General features: G+C 63.0%; 2 protein-coding genes across 3 annotated transcripts; both read right to left on the bottom strand.

Annotated features, from left to right (window-relative positions):
• Positions 1-612: 612 nt before the first annotated feature.
• On the bottom strand, positions 613-21654 carry LOC308186835 (neurexin-1-beta-like; the record flags this gene model as incomplete). Its single annotated transcript, XM_080609002.1, is given in 8 exon segments — positions 613-657; positions 854-1269; positions 8319-8397; positions 9851-9967; positions 9969-10177; positions 16095-16184; positions 19679-19850; positions 21357-21654. Coding segments are annotated over 8 exon segments (1411 nt in total), but the record flags the coding sequence as incomplete, so codon positions are not given.
• Positions 2096-5699, bottom strand: LOC308186834 (uncharacterized protein; the record flags this gene model as incomplete). Of its 2 annotated transcripts, none has more annotated exons than XM_080609001.1 (2): positions 2096-4554; positions 4603-5699. In XM_080609001.1, 2 exons carry the CDS (start codon positions 5697-5699, stop codon positions 4398-4400), a joined length of 1254 nt encoding a protein of 417 aa, XP_080465127.1. In that variant the 3' UTR covers positions 2096-4397. The 2 variants fall into 2 exon arrangements, with proteins under 2 accessions (XP_080465127.1, XP_080465126.1); XM_080609000.1 differs by having other exon boundaries at positions 2096-3150; positions 3383-5699.
• Positions 21655-22132: the final 478 nt, after the last annotated feature.

The raw sequence follows: 22132 nt of genomic DNA on the forward strand, positions 1-22132 counted from the left end.
GGTGACAACCCCCGGGGGGGGGCGGCGAGGACACCCAAAGGGGGGGGGGTGACACCCAAGGGGGGGGGGGTGGTGGCACCCAAGGGGGGGGTGACAGTGACGCGGGTGTCACCCTGGGGGGTCGATGCCACCTGGGGGGGGGGGGTCAATGTCACCCGGGGGGGGGTCAAAATGCCACCCTGGGGGGGTCAATGCCACCCAGAGGGGATCAATGTCACCCGGGGGGGGGGTGGCAATGACGTGGGTGCCACCCTGGGGGGGTCAATGTCACCCAGAGGGGGTCAATGTCACCCGGGGGGGGTCAATGTCACCCGGGGGGGGTGACAATGATGTGGGTGCCCCCGGGGGGGGGTCAATGTCACCCAGAGGGGGTCAATGCCACCCTGGGGGGGTCAATGCCACCCGGAGAGGATCAATGTCACCCGGGGGGGGTCAATGCCACCCGGGGGGGGGGGTCACGATGCCACCCGGAGGGGGGTGACAATGACATGGGTGCCCCCGGGGGGGGGGTCAATGTCACCCGGGGGGATTCGATGTCACCCGGGGGGGGGGGGTGACAATGACATGGGTGCCACCCAGGGGGGGTCAATGCCACCCGGGGGGGTTCGATGTCACCCGGGGGGGGGGTCAATGCCACCCAGAGGGGGTCAATGCCACCTGGGGGGGTTCGATGTCACCCGGGGGGGGTCAAAGTCACCCAAGGGGGGTTCGATGCCACCCGGGGGGGGGTCACGATGCCACCCGGGGGGGTGACAATGACATGGGTGCCACCCAGGGGGGTTCGATGCCACCTGGGGGGGTTCGATGTCACCCAGGGGGGGTCAAAGTCACCCAGGGGGGGTCACGATGCCACCCGGGGGGGGTGGAGGGGGGGGTCACGCCCCCGCGTCCCGTCACACGTAGTACTCCTTGTCCTTGTTGCGCCGCCCCTTGCCGGGCGCCTTGGCGGGGGGGGGCCCGGCGGCCCGCCTTCTCCTTGGCGCCCCCCCCCGCTCGGCGGGGCGACGGCGGCGGCGGCGGGGCGTTGGGGGGGTCCCAGGGGATCTCCGGGGGGGCCCTCCTCCTCCTCCTCCTCCGTGGGGGGGGCGGCCCCGATGTAACGGCGGCTCTGGTCCACCTGGTAGGAGCCTTCGTCCCGGTTGCGGTACTTGTACATGGCGTAGAGGAGGATGAGGATGCAGAGCGCCGCGGCCGCCACGATGCCCACCACCATGCCCGTGGTGCCGCCGGCCTCGCGCACCACCACCTCCACGGCCCCCGGCGCGGCCGCTGTGGGGACACCGGGGCCGCGGGTGACGGGGGCCACCGTCACCCGCGCCCTCCCCGCCACCGCCACCACGCCGACGCCGCCAACGCCAACGCAACGCCAACGCCAACGCCGACGCCGCCGACGCCGCCTTCCCGCGGGTGCCGCTCGCCCGCCGGGACCAAGCCCGGTAAAGGCCCGGCCGCGGTGACGGTGACCCCGGCGGTGACGCCGGCGGTGGCCCCGGCGGTGGCCTTGGCGCCCCGGTGGCCACCAAAGTCTTCGTCGTCGGCCGGCGGCGCGTTTGGCGTCGGCCGCCTCGCCCGAGGCGAAGCCCGACGGCTCCTCGCAGTCGGGGCCGCAGCCGCCGCCGCCCCCCCCGGCTGAGGATGAGGAGGAGGAGGATGAAGAGGATGACCCGGGGGGGCCCGCGGAGCGCCGGTGGGGGGCGGCGGCGGAGGGGACGGGGGGGACGCCACGGCGCCCGCCGGGGACGCCGGCAGCACCAGCTCGCCGCCTGCGGAGACACAGAGACACGGGGAAGGGGGGGGACAGGGGGAAGGGGGGGGGACACACACGGGGGGGGGCCCCGCGTCAGAGCCCGCCGCGCGCCCCCCGCCGCCCCCCGAGCCCCCCCCGCGGCACCGTTCCGGCTCCTTTGGCCTCCTTTTAGACATTTTTTTTTTTACGGTGTTTTTACTTTTTTTTTTCGCCCTTTTTCGGTTTTTTTTGGCCCTTTTTGGCCTTTTTTTTTGGGCCCTTTTTGGCCTTTTTATTATTTTTTTTGGCCTTGTTGCCTTTTTTTGGGGGCTTATTGCCATTTTTTTGGGGGGGGGGGCCTTATTGCATTTTTGGGGGCCTTATTGCCTTTTTTGGGGCCTTATTGCCTTTTTTTGGGGCCTTTTAGTTCGCCTTATTGCCTTTTATGGGCATTTTATTCTGCCTTTTTTCACCTTATCACCCTTGTTTTGGCCTTTTATTTCACATTATTGCCTTTTTTGCCCTTTTATTTCACCTTTTTTTCACCTTATTCCCTTTTTTCGCCCTCTTATTTCACCTTTTTTGCCTTATTGTCTTTTTTCTTTGCCTTATTGCCCTTCCTCTGCCTTTTTTTGGGGCGTTTTTTGCCCTTACCGCCTTTTTTTTTATTTTTTTTGCCTTTTTTTCGGCCCTTTTCGCCCTTATTGCCTTTTCTTTGCCTTTTTGGGGGCCTTTTTTGCCCTTATTGCCTTTCCCTTGCCTTTTTTGTGCCTTTTTTGCCCTTGTTGCCTTTTTTTTCAACCCTATTGCCTATTTTTGCCCTTTTTTTTTGCCTTTTTTTTTTCCCTTACTGCCTTCATTTTTTTTTCCTTTTTTCGCCTTTTTTCATTTTTCTCCTTTTTTTTTTTCTCCTTTTTTCCTCTCTCATTATTGCTCCCATCTCTAGTTTTTTTTTTTTTTTTTTGTGTTAAGAGCAAACCGCGGCGCTGCCGTCAACTTACATCGAGGGATGGGGCCGGGTGATTTTAGCGTGGAGAAAAAGAAATTGCAGGAAGGAAGGAAAAGCACACAAAAAAAAAAGAGAAAAAAGAAAGAAAACAAAAAAGAAGAGAGAGAGACTCGGTGAGAAGGTGCCGAGCGCGGCCCCGCTGCCGCCGCCGCCGCCGGCCGGCCTCTGCGTGCCCCCGGCCAGCGGGCCGGCACTCGTCCGTCCGGCCAGCCGTCCGTCTGTCCTTCCAGCCATCCATCCATCCGTCCGTCTGTCCTTCCAGCCATCCAGCCAGCCATCTGTCCTTCCAGACATCCAACCAGCTGTCCGTCTGTCCTTCCAGCCATCCAGCCAGCCGTCCGTCTGTCCTTCCAGCCATCCAACCATCCAACCATCCATTTGTCCTTCCAGCCATCCAGCCGGCCGGCCGTCTGTCCTTCCAGCCATCCAGCCAGCCGTCTGTCTGTCCTTCCAGCCATCCATCCGTCTGTCCTTCCAGGCATCCAACCATCCAACCACCCATCCATCGGTCTGTCCGTCCTTCCAGCCAGCCATCCATCCATCCATCTGTCCTTCCATCCATCCATCCAACCATCCGTCTGTCCTTCCAGCCAGCCATCCGACCAGCCAGCCGTCCGTTTGTCCTTCCAGCCATCCAACCATCCAACCACCCATCCATCGGTCTGTCTGTCCTTCCAGCCATCCATCCATCCAACCATCCATCCGTCTGTCCTTCCAGCCAGCCATCCGACCAGCCAGCCGTCCGTTTGTCCTTCCAGCCATCCGACCATCCAACCACCCATCCATCGGTCTGTCTGTCCTTCCAGCCATCCATCCATCCAACCATCCATCCGTCTGTCCTTCCAGCCAGCCATCTGACCAGCCAGCCGTCCGTCTGTCCTTCCAGCCATTCTTCCATCCAACCGTCCATCCTTCTGTCCCTCTGTCCTTCTAGCCAGCCGTCCGTCTGTCCTTCCAGCCATCCAACCATCCAACCACCCATGCATCGGTCTGTCTGTCCGTCCAGCCATCCAACCAGCCAGCCGTCCATCTGTCCTTCCAGCCATCCAACCAGCCGTCCGTCTGTCCTTCCAGCCAGCCAGCCAGCCATCCATCTGTCCTTCCAAACATCCATCCGTCTGTCCTTCCAGCCATCCAGCCAGCCGTCCGTCTGTCCTTCCAGCCAGCCATCCGACCAGCCAGCCGTCCGTCTGTCCTTCCATTCATCCATCCATCCGTCCATCCATCCGTCCGTCCGTCCATCTGTCCTTCCATCCATCCATCCATCCATCCATCCATCCATCCATCCATCCATCCATCCATCCATCCATCCATCTGTCCTTCCAGCCATCCAACCATTCAACCACCCGTCCATCGGTCCGTCTGTCCTTCCAGCCATCCTTCCATCCAACCGTCCATCCTTCTGTCCGTCTGTCCTTCTAGCCAGCCGTCCGTCTGTCCGTCCATCCTTCCATCCATCCATCCATCCAACTATCCGTCTGTCTGTCCATCCATCCATCCTTCCAGCCATCCAACCGGCCATCTGTCCGTCAGTCCGTCCTTCCAGCCACCCGTCTGTCCGTCCTTCCAGCCGTCCAATCAGTCAGACGTCCATCCATCCGTCTGTCCGTCCTTCCAGACATCTGACCAGCCGTCCGTCTGTCCGTCCTTCCAGCCATCCAATCAGCCAGCTGTCTGTCTGTCCGTCCGTCCTTCCATCTGTCCATCCAGCCATCCAACTATCCATCCGTCTGTCCATCCATCCTTCCATCCACCCAGCCGTCCGTCTGTCTGTCCTTCCGGCCAGCCAATCAGCCAGCTGTCCGTCCGTCCGTCCATCCTTCCATCCACCCAGCCGTCCGTCTGTCCGTCCTTCCAGCCAGCCAACCAGCCGTCCTTCCAGCCATCCTTCAGCCAGCCAGCCGTCCATCTGTCCATCCATCCATCCATCCATCCGTCTGTCCTTCCTTCCATCTGTCCATCCTTCCGTCCCACCATCCACCCAACCATCCTTCCGTCCATCCGTCCGTCCGTCCGTCCGCCCTGCCAGCCGTCTGTCCGTCCACCTGTCCATCTATGCCACCCGCCAGGCAGCGCTGCATCCCTCCGGCCCGTCCGTCTGTCCATCCATCTGTCCGTCCCGCCATCCATCCGTACGACCATCCGTCTGTCCGTCCGTCCGTCCGTCCACGCATCCTGGCCGACCATCTGTCTGTCCGTCTGTCCGTCCACGCATCCAGCCACGCAAGGATCCACCTGTCCATCTGTCCGGCCGGCCACGCGCCCACCCAGCCGCACAGCTCCGCGTCCATCTGTCCATCCACCCGGCCGGCCGTTCGCCCACTCATCCTCCTGTCCGTCTGTCCATCCGCACGCCCGTCTGTCCGTCCAGCCACGTACCCATCCTTCCACCTCTCCATCCGCGAGCCCACATGTCCGTCTGTCCGTCCATCCGTCCGTGTATCCATGGCTCTCCATCCATTCCTCCCCCTCTGTCCGTCCGCTGTCCGTCCGTCCGTCCCTGGATCTCCATCCGTTCCCCACCCCCCCCATCCATCTGTCTGTCTGTCCGTCCGCTGTCCGTCCGTCTGTCCATCCCTGGATCTCCAACCGTTCCCCACCCCCCTCCGTCCGTCTGTCCATCTGTCTGTCCGTCCTTCGTCCGTCCGTCCATCCCTGGATCTCCAGCCGTTCCCCACCCCTCTGTCCGTCCGTCTGTCCATCCGCCGTCCGTCCGTCTGTCCGTCCCTGGATCTCCAGCCATTCCCCACCCCATCCGTCCGTCCGTCTGTCTGTCCGTCCGTCCATCCGTCCGTCCCTGGATCTCCATCCGTTCCCCACCCCTTTCTCCGTCCGTCCGTCCGTCTGTCCGTCCGTCCTCCCCCTTTCTCCTTCCCGGCTTGCCACTGACTTGGGGGGAACGGGACCGGGGGGGGCCTGGGGACACCCCGATGTCCCCGTCAGGACCCAAACCTTTGGGGACATCCCGATGTCCCTGATGGATCCCAAGGCTTTGGGGACACCTCGGTGTCCCCACTAGGACCCAAGTCTCTGGGGACATCTCAATGTCCCCGATGGGACCCGAGTCTTTGGGGACACCTCAGTGTCCTCGGTGGGACTCAAGTGTCAGGGGACACCCCGACGTCCTCAATGGGTCATCGAGTCTTTGGGGACACCCCAATGTCCCCAGTAGGACCCAAACCTTTGGGGACACCCCAATGTCCTCAATGGGTCATCGAGTCTTTAGAGACACCCCAATGTCCCCAGTAGGACCCAGCCCTTTGGGGCCACCCCGATGTCCCCTGTAGGACCCAAGACTTTGGGGCCACCCCAATGTCCTCAGTGGGTCATCGAGTCTTTGGGGACACCTTGATGTCCCCAGTAGGACCCAAACCTTTGGGGACACCCCGATGTCCTCAATGGGTCATCGAGCCTTTAGGGACACCCCAATGTCCCCAGTAGGACCCAAGCCCTTGGGGACACCCCAATGTCCTCAATGGGTCATCGAGTCTTTAGGGACACCCCAATGTCCCCAGTAGGACCCAGCCCTTTGGGGACACCCCAATGTCCCCGGTGCCAGCAGGGACCCAGGGTTTGGGGCCACCCCGATGTCCCCTGTAGGACCCGAGACTTTGGGGCCACCCCGATGTCCTCGATGGGTCCCAAGTCTTTGGGGACACCCCAATGTCCCCAGTGGATCCCAAGTCTTTGGGGACACCTCGGTGTCCCTGGTGTGTCCCAAGTGTCCGGGGACACCCCGATGTCCTTGGTGCCAGCAGGGACCCAGGGTTTGGGGACACCCCAATGTCCTCAGTGGGTCATCGACTCTTTGGGGACACCCCAACGTCCCCAGTAGGACCCAAACCTTTGGGGACACCCCAATGTCCTCAATGGGTCATCAGGTCTTTGGGGACACCCCCATGTCCCCAGTAGGACCCAAACCTTTGGGGACACCCCGATGTCCTCAATGGGTCATCAAGTCTTTGGGGACACCCCAATGTCCCCAGTAGGACCCAAGCCCTTGGGGACACCCCGATGTCCTCAATGGGTCATCAGGTCTTTGGGGACACCCCGATGTCCCCAGTAGGACCCAAACCTTTGGGGACACCCCAATGTCCTCAATGGGTCATCGAGTCTTTAGGGACACCCCAATGTCCCCAGTAGGACCCAGCCCTTTGGGGACACCCCAACGTCCCCGGTGCCAGCAGGGATCCAGGGTTTGGGGCCACCCCGATGTCCCCTGTAGGACCCAAGACTTTGGGGCCACCCCAATGTCCTCGACGGGTCCCAAGTCTTTGGGGACACCCCAATGTCCCCAGTGGATCCCAAGTCTTTGGGGACACCTCGGTGTCCCTGGTGTGTCCCAAGTGTCCGGGGACACCCCGATGTCCTTGGTGCCAGCAGGGACCCAGGGTTTGGGGACACCCCAATGTCCTCAATGGGTCATCGACTCTTTGGGGACACCCCAACGTCCCCAGTAGGACCCAAACCTTTAAGGACACCCCGATGTCCTCAATGGGTCATCGACTCTTTGGGGACACCCCAATGTCCCCAGTAGGACCCAAACCTTTGGGGACACCCCAATGTCCTCAATGGGTCATCGAGCCTTTAGGGACACCCCAATGTCCCCAGTAGGACCCAAGCCCTTGGGGACACCCCAATGTCCTCAGTGGGTCATCGAGTCTTTGGGGACACCCCAATGTCCCCAGTAGGACCCAAGCCCTTGGGGACACCCCGATGTCCTCAATGGGTCATCAGGTCTTTGGGGACACCCCGATGTCCCCAGTAGGACCCAAAGCTTTGGGGACACCCCGATGTCCTCAATGGGTCATCGAGCCTTTAGGGACACCCCAATGTCCCCAGTAGGACCCAAGCCCTTGGGGACACCCCGACGTCCTCAATGGGTCATCAGGTCTTTGGGGACACCCCGATGTCCCCAGTAGGACCCAAACCTTTGGGGACACCCCAATGTCCTCAATAGGTCATCGACTCTTTGGGGACACCCCAGTGTCCCCAGTAGGACCCAAGCCCTTGGGGCCACCCCGATGTCCCTCATGGGACCCATGGCTTTGGGGACACCCCGATGTCCTCGATGGCTCCCAAGTCTTTAGGGCCACCCTCATGTCCTTGGGGCCAGCAGGGACCCAGGGTTTGGGGCCACCCCGATGGCCCTGATAGGTCCCAAGCCCTTGGGGACCCCCCCGCTGTCCCCGGTGCCCCCCCCCCAACGTCCTCGTGGCGGTGATGGGGGGGGGGGGGGAGGGGGAGGACCCACCCGGCGCCACCGTCCCCTCCCTGTCCGTCCGTCTGTCCGTCCGTCCGTCAGGGGCGGGGCCACAGCGTGCGAGGGGGGGGCGTGGGGGCGGGGCTGGGCGAGTGTGCAAGGAGGGGGGGCGCGTGTGCAAGGGGGGGGGGGGGCGCGTGTGTGGAGAGGGGGGGCTGCGTGTGGAGTTGGGGACTCGGATGGGCTCTGGGTGGGTGGGGGCGCACTCAAGGCATGGGTGTGGGGGGAGGGGGCTGGGGGGGGGGGGGGCGTGCCCCGGGGGCGGGCGTGCGTTGCACGCGCGCGTGCCGGGGGGGGGCCCCCCGCGGAGGAGCACCCACCTGTGCCGGGCTCGCACTCCTCCAGGTCCTCGTCATCGCTCGGGCACTCGGCTGAGGCCACCAGGAGGTCGTCCGTGTTCTGGGGGGGGGGGGGCACAGTTAGGGACCCCCCCCAATAATAATAGAGCCCCCCCATAATAATAGAGCCCCCCCAGTAATAATAGAGCCCCCCCCAAAAATAATAGACCCTCCCCAGTAGTAATAAAGCTCTCCAATAATAAGGGAGCTCCCCCAAAATAATGGAGCCCCCCCAATTATAATAGAGGCCCCCCCAATAATAATATAGCCCCCCCCAATAATAATAGAGCCCCCCAGTAATAATAGAGGCCCCCCCCCAATAATAATAGACCCCCACCAGTAATAATAAAGCTCTCCAATAAGGGAGCTCCCCCAAAATAATGGAGCCCCCCCAATTATAATAGAGGCCCCCCCAAATAATAATATAGCCCCCCCAATAATAATAGAGGCCCCCCCAATAATAATAGAGGCCCCCCCAAATAATAGAGCGCCCCCAATAATAATAGAGCCCTCCCCAAATAATAATAGAGACCCCCCAATAATAATGGAGCCCCTCAATAATAATGGAGCCCCCCCCATATAATAATAGAGGCCCCCCCAATAATAATAGAGCCCCTCAATAATAATAGAGCCCCCCCATATAATAATAGAGCCCCCCCAAATAATAATAGAGGCTCCCCAATAACAATAGAGCCCCCCCAAAAATAATAATAGAGCCCCTCAATAATAATAGAGCCCCCCCCCAGTAACAGAGCCCCCCTCTAAAGGCCATGGGTGCCCCCCCCATAAGGGGACACCGGTTTGGGTTGTGCCCCCGCCCCCCCCAAAAAGGGACCCGGGTGTCCCCCAGCCAATTCCCCCGCTTATAGGGACCCCCTGCCCCCCCCAAGGTTCCTGGGTGCCCCCTGCCCCCCCCCCCAAGGGACCTTGATGCCCCCCTGACCCCCCCCCCCGGTTCCTGGGTGCCCCCCCCAAGGTTCCTGGGTGCCCCCCCCCCCAAGGCTCCTGGGTGCCCCCTGCCCCCCCCCCGAAGGGACCTTGTTGCCCCCTCTACCCCCCCCCAAGGTTCCTGGGTGCCCCCTGCCCCCCCCCAAGGGACCTTGATGCCCCCCTGACCCCCCCCCCCCCCCCCGGTTCCTGGGTGCCCCCTACCCCCCCTCCCTGGTTCCTGGGTGCGCCCCCCCCCCCCCCCCCAAGGCTCCTGGGTGCCCCCTGCCCCCCCCCCAAGGCACCTTGTTACCCCCTCTACCCCCCTCCCCAAGGTTCCTGGGTGCCCCCCCCCCACCCCCTACCTCCCCCCCCATGAGACCCAGCCCCCCCCCCCGATTCCTGGGTGCCCCCCCTGGTTCCTGAGTGCCCCCCCTAAGGCTCCTGGGTGCCCCCTGCCCCCCCCCCAAGGGACCTTGTTACCCCCTCTACCCCCTCCCCAAGGTTCCTGGGTGCCCCCCACACCCCCTGCCCCCCCCCCCAGGAACCCACCTCCCCCCCCCATTCCCCCCCCCCCCCCATTTTACCTGCGCCACGGTGTCCCTCAGGGTGGGCGAGCGCCCGCGCCGGGTGGTGGTGGTGGCCATGGTGGTGGTGGTCTCCATGATGGTGGTGGCCATGTCCGGGGGGGCGGCGGTGGCGGCGCCGGGCGGGGGCGGCGCCGGGGGGGGGGGGCTCCCCCACCAGCCTCAGGTCGCCCTCCAGGCGCACCCTGGGGTGCCCCTCGGCCGCCAGCGCCAGCACCTTGAGCCCGTTGTAGTAGAGCCCCGAGAGCTGCCCCTGGAAGGGGCGCCCGCGGTCGCGGCCCCCCACCCGCACGGCCGCCTGGCTGTTGAAGATGGTCAGCTGCCGGCCTGCGGGGAGAGCGCGCCTCGCAACGGGGTCCGGGGACGGGAACTGGGGGGGTCGGGGGGGGTACTGGGATCGGGGGTGGGGCCCGGGCCCAGGACTGGTAGCGGTTCTGGAGCCCGAGCCCATTGCTGGGACTGGTGGGGACTGGGGGGGCCACTGGGATCAGGGTTGGGGCCTGAGCCTGTTGGTGGGACTGGTACTGGTACTGGTACTGGAGTCTGACCCCATTGCTGGTACTGGTACTGGTACTGGTTCTGGTACTGGAGCCCGACCCCATTGCTGGGACTGGTATTGATGGGGAAGGGGGAGCCACTGGGATCGGGGTTGGGGCCCGGGCCCAGGACTGGTAGCGGTTCTGGAGCCCGACCCCATTGCTGGGACTGGTGGGGACTGGGGGGGGCCACTGGGATCGGGGTTGGGGCCCGGGCCCAGGACTGGTAGCGGTTCTGGAGCCCGACCCCATTGCTGGGACTGGGACTGGTATTGGTACTGGTTCTGGTACTGGGACTGGAGCCCGACCCCATTGCTGGGACTGGGACTGGTATTGGTACTGGTTCTGGTACTGGAGCCTGACCCCATTGCTGGGACTGGTGGGGATTGGGGGGGCCACTGGGATCGGGGTTGGGGCCTGACCCCATTGCTGGGACTGGTACTGGTACTGGTTCTGGTACTGGTACTGGAGCCTGACCCCATTGCTGGGAGTGGTGGGGATTGGGGGGGCCACTGGGATCGGGGTTGGGGCCTGACTCCATTGCTGGGACTGGTACCAGAACCTGACCCCATTGCTGGGACTGGGACTGGAGCCCGGCCCCATTGCTGGGACTGGGACTGGTATTGGTACTGGTTCTGGTACTGGAGCCCGACCCCATTGCTGGGACTGGGGGGGATTGGGGGGGCCACTGGGATCGGGGTTGGGGCCTGAGCCCATTGCTGGGACTGGGACTGGAGCCCGACCCCATTGCTGGGACTGGGACTGGTATTGGTACTGGTTCTGGTACTGGTACTGGAGCCTGACCCCATTGCTGGGACTGGTGGGGATTGGGGGGGCCACTGGGATCGGGGTTGGGGCCTGAGCCTGTTGGTGGGACTGGTACCAGAGCCCGACCCCATTGCTGGGACTGGGACTGGTACTGGTACTGGTTCTGGTACTGGGACTGGAGTCTGACCCCATTGCTGGGACTGGTACCAGAGCCCAACCCCATTGCTGGGACTGGGACTGGTATTGGTACTGGTTCTGGTACTGGAGCCCGACCCCATTGCTGGGACTGGTGGGGACTGGGGGAGCCACTGGGATCGGGGTTGGGGCCTGAGCCTGTTGGTGGGACTGGTACCGGAGCCCGACCCCATTGCTGGGACTGGGACTGGTACTGGTACTGGTTCTGGTACTGGTACTGGAGCCCAACCCCATTGCTGGGACTGGTACTGGTACTGGCTCTGGTACTGGTACTGGAGCCCGACCCCATTGCTGGGACTGGTGGGGACTGGGGGAGCCACTGGGATCGGGGTTGGGGCCTGAGCCTGTTGGTGGGACTGGTACCGGAGCCCGACCCCATTGCTGGGACTGGGACTGGTACTGGTACTGGTTCTGGTACTGGTAGTGGAGCCCAACCCCATTGCTGGGACTGGTACTGGTACTGGCTCTGGTACTGGTACTGGAGCCCGACCCCATTGCTGGGACTGGTGGGGACTGGGGGAGCCACTGGGATCGGGGTTGGGGCCTGAGCCTGTTGGTGGGACTGGTACCAGAGCCCGACCCCATTGCTGGGACTGGGACCAGAGCCCAATCCCATTGCTGGGACTGGGACTGGAGCCTGACCCCATTGCTGGGACTGGGACTGGTACTGGTACTGGTTCTGGTACTGGAGCCCGACCCCATTGCTGGGACTGGGACTGGTATTGGTACTGGTTCTGGTACTGGAGCCCGACCCCATTGCTGGGACTGGTATTGATGGGGAAGGGGGAGCCACTGGGATCGGGGTTGGGGCCCGGGCCCAGGACTGGTAGCGGTTCTGGAGCCCGACCCCATTGCTGGGACTGGGACTGGTATTGGTTCTGGTACTGGAGTCTGACCCCATTGCTGGGACTGGTGGGGACTGGGGGAGCCACTGGGATCGGGGTTGAGGCCCGGGCCCAGGACTGGTAGCGGTTCTGGAGCCTGACCCCATTGCTGGGACTGGTGGGGACTGGGGGAGCCACTGGGATCGGGGTTGGGGCCTGACCCCATTGCTGGGACTGGGACCGGAGCCCGACCCCATTGCTGGGACTGGGACTGGTATTGGTACTGGTTCTGGTACTGGAGTCTGACCCCATTGCTGGGACTGGGACTGGTATTGGTACTGGTTCTGGTACTGGAGTCTGACCCCATTGCTGGGACTGGGACTGGTATTGGTACTGGTTCTGGTACTGGAGTCTGACCCCATTGCTGGGACTGGGACTGGTATTGGTACTGGTTCTGGTACTGGAGCCCGACCCCATTGCTGGGACTGGGACTGGTATTGGTACTGGTTCTGGTACTGGAGTCTGACCCCATTGCTGGGACTGGTATTGATGGGGATGGGGGAGCCACTGGGATCGGGGTTGGGGCCTGAGCCCGTTACTGGTACTGGTACTGGAACCCAACCCCATAACCAGGACTGGGACCAGAGCCTGACCCCATTGCTGGGACTGGTACCGGAACCTGAGCCCGTCACTGGGACCAGTACTGGAGCCTGACCCTGTCACTGGGACCAGTACTGGAGCCTGACCCCATTGCTGGGACTGGTACCGGAACCTGAGCCCGTCACTGGTACTGGTACTGGAGCCTGACCCTGTCACTGGGACCAGTACTGGAGCCTGACCCTGTCACTGGGACTGGGACCAGAACCCAACTCCAGTACTGGTACTGGTACCAGTCTGACCCCATTGCTGGTACCGGTACTGGAGCCTGACCCCATTGCTGGGACTGGGACCAGAACCCAACTCCACTACTGGTACTGGTACCGGTACCAGAGCCCAACCCTACTACTGGTACCAGTACCGGAACCTGACCCTGCCACCAGTAACGGCACTGGAACGGGCACTGGTACCAGTACCAGTACTGGAACCCAACCCTGTCACTGGTACCAGTACCGGACCCCGACCCTGCCACCAGTAACGGCACTGGAACGGGCACTGGGACCAGTACCAGTACTGGAACCCAACCCTGCCACTGGTACCAGTACCAGAACCTGACCCTGCCACCAGTAACGGCACTGGAATGGGCACCGGGACCAGTACCAGTACTGGAACCCAACCCTGTCACTGGTACCAGTACCAGAACCTGACCCTGCCACCAGTAACGGCACTGGAACGGGCACTGGGACCAGTACCAGTACTGGAACCCAACCCTGCCACCGGTACCGGTACCAGAACCTGACCCTGCCACCAGTAACGGCACTGGAACGGGCACTGGGACCAGTACCAGTACTGGAACCCAACCCTGTCACCGGTACCAGTACCAGAACCTGACCCTGCCACCAGTAACGGCACTGGAACGGGCACTGGGACCAGTACCAGTACTGGAACCCAACCCTGCCACTGGTACCAGTACCAGAACCTGACCCTGCCACCAGTAACGGCACTGGAACGGGCACTGGGACCAGTACCAGTACTGGAACCCAACCCTGCCACCGGTACCAGTACCGGAACCCGACCCTGCCACCAGTAACGGCACTGGAACGGGCACTGGGACCAGTACCAGTACTGGAACCCAACCCTGCCACTGGTACCAGTACCAGAACCTGACCCTGCCACCAGTAACGGCACTGGAACGGGCACTGGGACCAGTACCAGCACTGGGACCAGCACCGGAACTGGAACTGGGACTAGCACCGGAACTGGGACCAGTACTGGGACCAGTGGGGTGTGGGGGTGGCCCCCCCTCCCTGCCCCTCCCCCCACCCCCACCCCGTGCCCCTCCCCCACCCCTCGCCCCTCCCCCCCCCCCCTTTCCCCTCCCCCCCCCGTGCCCCCCCCGCGGTGGCCGTTAAAGGGACACCGACAGCGCTGGGGGGGGGAGGGGGGGGCACCACGGGCACGCTCGCGACACGGGGGGGAGGGGGCGGGGGGGCCGCTTGTGCACGCTCGGCCCTGGCACACGCACTCGTGCACACACACACTCGTGTAAACACACACACACAGACGCTCGTGCACGGGACCCACTTGTGCACCGCCATCGTGCACGCGGGTGGCCTTGCACACGCACTCGTGCACACGCGCACACGCTCGGGCACGCGCAGCACTCGCGCACGCTCGGCTCTCACGCGGGGCACTTGTGCACTCTCAGCTCTTGCACCAATGGTGCTCCTCCAGGCCTTGTGCACGCACCCGACTTGTGCGCACACAGCACTTGTGCAACATCCTTGTGCACCCTCTCTCCTGCCTCTCCCACACTCACAGCCCTCGTGCTCTCACACCCTTGCTTGCACGCTCACTGCGCCTCTTGCACGCTCACCGTGCCATTCACACGCTCACTATGCCATTCACACGCTCACTATGCCACTTGCACACTCACCATGCCCACTTGCACTCTCACGGTGCTGCTCACACGCTCACCGTGCTGTTCACGTGCTCCCATGCCACTTGCACACTCACGGTGCCACTTGCACGCTCACAGTGCCACTTATGCACTCACCGTGCCCACTTGCACACTCACCAGGCCCACTCACCAGGCCCACTTGCACACTCACCGTGCCCACTCACACACTCACGAGGCCCACTCGCACACTCACCAGGCCCACTTGCACACTCACAGTGCCACTTACACACTCACTGTGCCCACTTGCACACTCACCAGGCCCACTCACACACTCACCAGGCCCACTTGCACGCTCACAGTGCCTCTTGCACGCTCACAGTGCCTCCTGCATGCTCACAGTGCCTCTTGCACGCTCACAGTGCCTCTTGCACACTTGTGCACGCCGGTGTGGCCGGCCCCGCGGGGCTGGGGGCGGTTAGCGGGGCGTTATGCGCGGTTTAGCGGGTTTAGGAGCGTTTAGGGCCACTACGGGGCCGGTCGGGGCCATTTTGGGGCCGTTTTGGGCCATTTTGGGCCGTTTGGGGGCTGTTCGGGTCCCTTTAACGGGGGCGGCTGCGGGGGCAGGGCTGCGGGCAGCGGGGTGCAGAGCCCGGGAGGGCGCCCGGTCACGTGACAGTGGGGTCACGTGATAAGAGGGTCACGTGGCACCAGGGTCACATGGCAAGGAGGTCACGAGGCACCGGGGGGCCTTGGACTCTGGGTCACGTGGCACAGGGGGGTCACATGACACCAGGGTCACGTGGCACCAGGGTCACGTGGCACCAGGGTCACGTGGCATCCAGGTCATGTGACACCTGGGTCATGGGCACCTGGGTCACGTGACCCCCCCCAGGGGGTGAGGGTCCCAGGCACTGGGGTCATGTGACAGGGTGCCAGGGTCACGTGATGCCACATGACAGCGGGTGCCAAGGACACTGGGGGTCACGTGACACTGGGTGTCATTGGCGCTTGGGTCATGTGACACCGAGGCCACGTGGCACCTCGTGCCAAATATGCCATGGTCATGTGACACCAGGGTCACAGGCACATGGGTCACGTGACACCAGGGTCACATGACACCCAATACCAAGGTTACCAGGGTCACATGACACCGGGGGTCACAGGCACCGGGGTCACGTGACACTGGGGTCACATGACACCTAGCGCCAAGGTTACCAGGGTCACATGACACTGGGGGGGGTCACAGGCACCAGGGTCACGTGACCCTGGGGTCACAGGTACCAGGGTCACATGACCCCCCCGTGTCCACGTGACCCCCACCCCCCGGCTCACGCCACACCCAGGCCCTGACCTCCTGGGTCACGTGACCCTCCCCCCCCCGGGCGCTGCCCCGCAGGCTCGTTAGGGCGGCGCTAACGAGTTACCTTTGTCGAGCAGCCACTCATCGACTACCCGACCGAGCCGGTAGGGGATTCGCTGCCTGGCAATCGCCAGCCGCTCGCTATCCGCGCTGCCTTGAAGAGGGAGAAGAGGGTTAGGGGGCGGCTACGGGGGCGCCCGGGGCACCGCCGACGGGGGACGGGGGACGGGGACTGGGGACCGGCCGCGGGGGCGGGCGGCGGCGGGGGTGCTGTCGGCGGCGGCACGATGCGGCCGCGGTGGCGCCGTTGGTGTCAGCGTGGCACGGCTGGGGCGGTGCCAATGGCGTCAATGTGACGTGGCCGCGATGGCACCGTTGGCGTCGATATGGCACGGCCGCGGTGACACAATCGGCGTCACCATGACATGGCCGTGGTGGCACCAGCGGTGACACAATCGGCGTCAACATGACATGGCCGTGGTGGCACTGTTGGCGTCACTATGGCACGGCCGCGGTGACACAATCGGCGTCACCATGACATGGCTGTGGTGGCACCGTTGGTGTCAATATCGCACGGCCACGGTGACACAATTGGCGTCACCATGACATGGCCGTGGTAGCGCCGTTGGTGTCAGCATGGCACAGTCGTGGTGGCACCAATGGCATCACCATGACATGGCCGTGGTGGCACTGTTGGCGTCACTATGGCATGGCCGCGGTGACACAATCGGCGTCAACACGACATGGCCATGGTGGCACCATTGACGTCAGCATGGCAAGGCCACGGTGACGCAATTGGCATCAACATGGCACGGCCGTGGTGGCACCAGTGGAGTCAGTGTGACAAGGACATGGTCTCGTGGCACCATGACGTGACCGCGACAACGCCGCTGGAACCACCCCTGGTGTCACCAGGACCTGGCGACGACAATACCATCGGGGTCACCAAGACACGGCCACGAGATCACCGCTGGTGTCACCACGACATGACCATGACAACGCCGTTGATGTCCCGTTGGTGTCACCATTTGTGTCACCATGACATGACCACGACAATGCCATTGGTGTCACCATGACAGTACCGTTAACGTCACCATTGGTGTCACCAAGGCACGACCGTGAGATCACCGTCGGTGTCACCACGACCTGCCCACGACAACACCACCAGCGTCACCGCGACCACAGCACCGTCACTGCCACGGCCACCTTGCCACCACCGGCGTCACCCAGAGATGACGGCGTCACCGTCCCTGGTGCCACCACGACGTGGGTGCGGTGCCACCGCCGGCGTCCCCGCGGGCGTTCCCGTGGCGTGGCCTGGCCGCCGGGCGGCCGGATTTTGGGGGCGTTTATGCGGCGTTTAGGGGGGCGTTAGGGGGGTGCCCGGACGCCTGGGGCCTTCGTTAGCGCGGGGACCTCATTAGGGCTGCAATCGGTGCCTTAATTAGGGGAGGGGGCTCCAGAGGGCTACGGGGAGGCTGCAGGGGCCTAGAGCAGGACTACGGGGGGGCTACGGGAGGGTACGGAGCGCTATAGAGGCCTACAGGGAGAGTAAGGAGGCCTATAGAGGCCTATAGGAGGGTACAGAGGCCTATAGAGGCCTATGGGAGGGTACAGAGTGCTATAGAGGCCTACAGGAAGAGTATGGAGGCCTATAGGAGGGTACAGAGCACTATAGAGGCCTACAGGAAGAGTGTAGAGGCCTACAGAGGCCTACGGGAGGGTATGGAGCGCTATAGAGGCCTACAGGAAGAGTACAGAGGCCTATAGGAAGGTACGGAGCGCTATAGGGGCCTACAGGAAGAGTACAGAGGCCTATAGAGGCCTACAAGGAGGCACAGAGAGCTACAGAGGCCCATAGGAAGAGTACAGAGGCCTACAGGAAGGTACAGAGCGCTATAGAGGCCTACAGGAAGAGTAATCAGGCCTACAGGAAGAGTACAGAGGCCTATACGAAGAGTATAGAGGCCTACAAGAGGGTACAGGGCACTATAGAGGCCTACAGGAAGAGTACGGAGGCCTATAGAGGCATATAGGAAGGGTATGGAGGCCTACAAGAAGAGTATAGAGGCCTATAGGGGCCTACAAGAGGGTACAGAGTCCTACAGAGGCCTATAGGAGGGTACAGAGCACTACAGAGGCCTATAGGAAGAGTACAGGCCTATAGAGGCCTACAGGAAGAGTATGAAGGTCTATAGAGGCCTATAGAAAGGGTACAGAGGCCTATAGGAAGAGTACAGGCCTATAGAGGCCTACAGGAAGAGTACAGAGGCCTATAGAGGCCTACAGGAGTTTACAGAATGCTATAGAGGCCTATAGGAAGAGTAATGAGGCCTACAGGAGGGTACAGACTGCGATAGAGGCCTACCGGAAGTGTACAGAGGCCTATAGGAAGAGTAGAGAGGCCTATAGAGGCCTACAGGAGGGTACAGAGCACTATAGAGGCCTACAGGAAGAGTACGGAGGTCCCTACGGAGACCCTGTAGCTGCCCTGGATGTTCTGTTGTCGTGCTATACGCACTCAGGGCACTCTATATGCCCTCCAGGCATTCTATAGGTGCCCCAGACCCTCTCTGTGCACTCTACAGGTGCCCCAGGCCTTCTCTATGCACTCTATAGGTGCCCCTGGTGCTCTCTGCGTGCTCCAGGCACTCTCTTGGCGCGCTCTATGCACTCAAGACACCCTATAGGTGCCCTGGGGCGCTCTGTTGTCGCACTATAAGCACTCAGGGTGCTCTATAGGCCCTCCAGGCACTCTATAGTTGCCCTAGACCCTCTCTATGCACCCTATAGGTGCCCTGGACCGTCTCTTGGCGCACTCTACGCACTCGAAGCACCCTACAGGCACCCCGGGGTGCTCTCTTGGCGCACTATATCCACTCAGGGCGCTCTATAGGCCCTCCAGGCACTCTATAGGTGCCCTGGACCCTCTTTATGCGCTCTATAGGCGCTCTCTTGGTGCACTCTACGCGCTCCAGGCACCCTATAGGTGCCCTGGACCCTCTCTATGCACTCTATAGGTGCCCTGGACCCTCTCTTGGCGTGCTCTACGCACTCGAGGCACCCTACAGGCGCCCCGGGGTGCTCTCTTGGCGCACTATATGCACGCAGGGCGCTCTATAGGCCCTCCAGGCACTCTATAGGTGCCCTGGACCCTCTTTATGCACTCTATAGGTGCCCCGGACCCTCTCTATGCACTCTATAGGTGCCCCGGACCCTCTCTTGGCGCGCTCTACGCACTCGAGGCACCCTACAGGCACCCCGGGGTGCTCTCTTGGCGCACTATATGCACTCAGGGCACTCTGTAGGCCCTCCAGGCACTCTATAGGTGCCCCGGACCCTCTCTACGCACTCTATAGGTGCCCCGGACCCTCTCTTGGCGCGCTCTACGCACTCGAGGCACCCTACAGGCGCCCCGGGGTGCTCTCTTGGCACACTATATGCACGCAGGGTGCTCTATAGGCCCTCCAGGCACTCTATAGGTGCCCTGGACCCTCTCTACGCACTCTATAGGTGCCCCGGACCCTCTCTTGGCGCGCTCTACGCACTCGAGGCACCCTACAGGCGCCCCGGGGCGCCCCGCACTCCCTCTCCCCGCACCCTATAGGCGCCGCGGGCGCTGTCCCCGCGCCCTATAGGGGCCGGTACCTGCGGGGTAGCGCTCGTGCACGGGGCCGCCGTCCACCTGGAGCGTGGCGTTGCCGCCGCTGCGGGTGAAGCGCACGACGTGGAAGCGGCCGTCGCTGACGGCGGCGCCGCGCTCCTCCAGCGCGATGTCCTCGGTGCCCACGTTGAAGAGCACCCCCACCGCCCCCTGCGCCTGCGGGGGGGCCGTCACCGGGCGGCGGGGGGGGGGGAGGGGGGGGGACACCCCCGGATGTCCCTCCCCCTACCCCCCCGCGCCTCGCGGCACCGATACCCGCACCGAGACCGGACCCGTCGGCCCCATTCGTCCCCAGTGCCCCCCAATGTCCCCATCGCACCCGTTCGTCCCCCGATGTCCCCATTTGTCCCCAATTCGTCCCCAATTGTCCCCCGATGTCCCCAGTTCGTCCCCAATTTTCCCTTTCAGCCCCATCAGCCCCATTCGTCCCCAATGCCCCCCAATGTCCCCATTCATCCCCAATGTCCCCAGTTTGTCCCCAATGTCCCCAGTTCATCCCCAGTTGTCCCCATTTGTCCCCAATGTCCCCAATTCGTCCCCAATTTTCCCTTTCAGCCCCATCGGCCCCATTCGTCCCCAGTGCCCCCCAATGTCTCCATTTGTCCCCAATGTCCCTAATTCGTCCCCAATTGTCCCCAATATCCCCATTTGTCCCCAGCGTCTCCCCATTCACCCCAGTGTCCCCATTCATTCCCAATCCGTCCCCAGTTCGTCCCCGATCCGTCCCCAGTTCGTCCCCAATGTCCCCATTCAGCCCCAATATCCCCCAATGTTCCCATTTGTCCCCAGTGTTTCCCGGTGTCCAATCCCCCCAATTCCCCCCAATATCCCCAATCCCCCCCCCCCCATATGACCCCCCCCGACCCCATATGACCCCCCCGACCCCATAACACCCCCCCCCAGCCCCATAGCCCCCCCCTTACGATGTGGAGCTGCAGGAAGTCGCCCAGCCCCGCGGCACCCTCATTCCCCCAATCCCCCCAATCCCCCCCAGTTCCCCCATTCCCCCCAATATCCCCAACTCCCCCCACCCCATATGACCCCCCCGACCCTATATGACCCCCCCCGGCCCCATACGGCCCCCCCCCGGCCCCACGGCCCCCCCCTTACGATGTGGAGCTGCAGGAAGTCGCCCAGCCCCGCGGCACCCTCATTCCCCCATTCCCCCCAATCCCCCCAATTCCCCCCAATATCCCCAATTGCCCCACCCCACATGACCCCCCCGACCCTATATGACCCCCCCCGACCCTATACGGCCCCCCCCCGGCCCCACGGCCCCCCCCCTTACGATGTGGAGCTGCAGGAAGTCGCCCAGCCCCGCGGCACCCTCATTCCCCCAATCCCCCCAGTTCCCCCATTCCCCCCAATATCCCCAACTCCCCCCAACTGCCCCCACCCCATATGACCCCCCCGACCCCATATGACCCCCCCGACCCTATACGGCCCCCCCCCGGCCCCACGGCCCCCCCCTTACGATGTGGAGCTGCAGGAAGTCGCCCAGCCCCGCGGCGCCCTCATTCCCCCAATCCCCCCAGTTTCCCCATTCCCCCCAATATCCCCAACTCCCCCCAACTGCCCCCACCCCATATGACCCCCCCGACCCCATACGGCCCCCCCCGGCCCCATACGGCCCCCCCCCCGGCCCCACGGCCCCCCCCTTACGATGTGGAGCTGCAGGAAGTCGCCCAGCCCCGCGGCGCTCTCCACGCGCAGCAGGACGGCGTCGCGCTGCTGGGTGCTGAAGCCCAGCGCCAGGCGGTCGGCGCGGGTGCTGGGCCGCTCGTTGGGGGGCCACGTGTAGGTGATCAGCGCCCCCCCCTTGCCGAAGATGTACGTCGTGCCCGCTGCGGGGGGGGGGATAAATTTTTGGGGGGGGGGTATTTTTTTTTGGGGGGGGGTATGGGGATTTTGGGGGCAGGATGTGGGATTTGGGGGATGTGGGGTTTGGGGGGTATGGGACCTTTTTGGGGGGGGGACACCTGGTATTTTTTTTGGGGGGGGGAACCTGTTTTTTTGGGGGGGGCGGACCTGGGATTTTTGGGGGGGCATGGTTTTTTTGGGGGGGGTAGGGGATTTTGGGGACAGAATGTGGGATTTGGGGGATGTGGGGTTTGGGGGGTATGGGACCTTTTTTGGGGGGGGCTATGGTAATTTTTTTTGGGGGGGGTCTGGTATTTGGGGAGTTATGGGATTTTTTTGGGGGGGTATGGGATTTTTTGGGGGGAGGGCTATAAAATTTGGGGGGTATGGGATTTTTTTTGGGGGGGTCTGGTATTTGGGGAGTTATGGGATTTTTTGGGGGGGTAAGGGATTTTTTGGGGGGGGGGCTATGGGATTTTTGGGGGGGGGGGGTAACCTGGCATTTTGGGGGGATAACCCGGGATTTTCTGGGGGGGTATGTTTTTTTTTTGGGGGGGGGTATGGGATTTTTTTTTGGG

Source organism: Anser brachyrhynchus (assembly GCF_964034855.1).
Source record: "Anser brachyrhynchus genome assembly, contig: SCAFFOLD_629, whole genome shotgun sequence".
NCBI lineage: Eukaryota > Metazoa > Chordata > Aves > Anseriformes > Anatidae > Anser > Anser brachyrhynchus.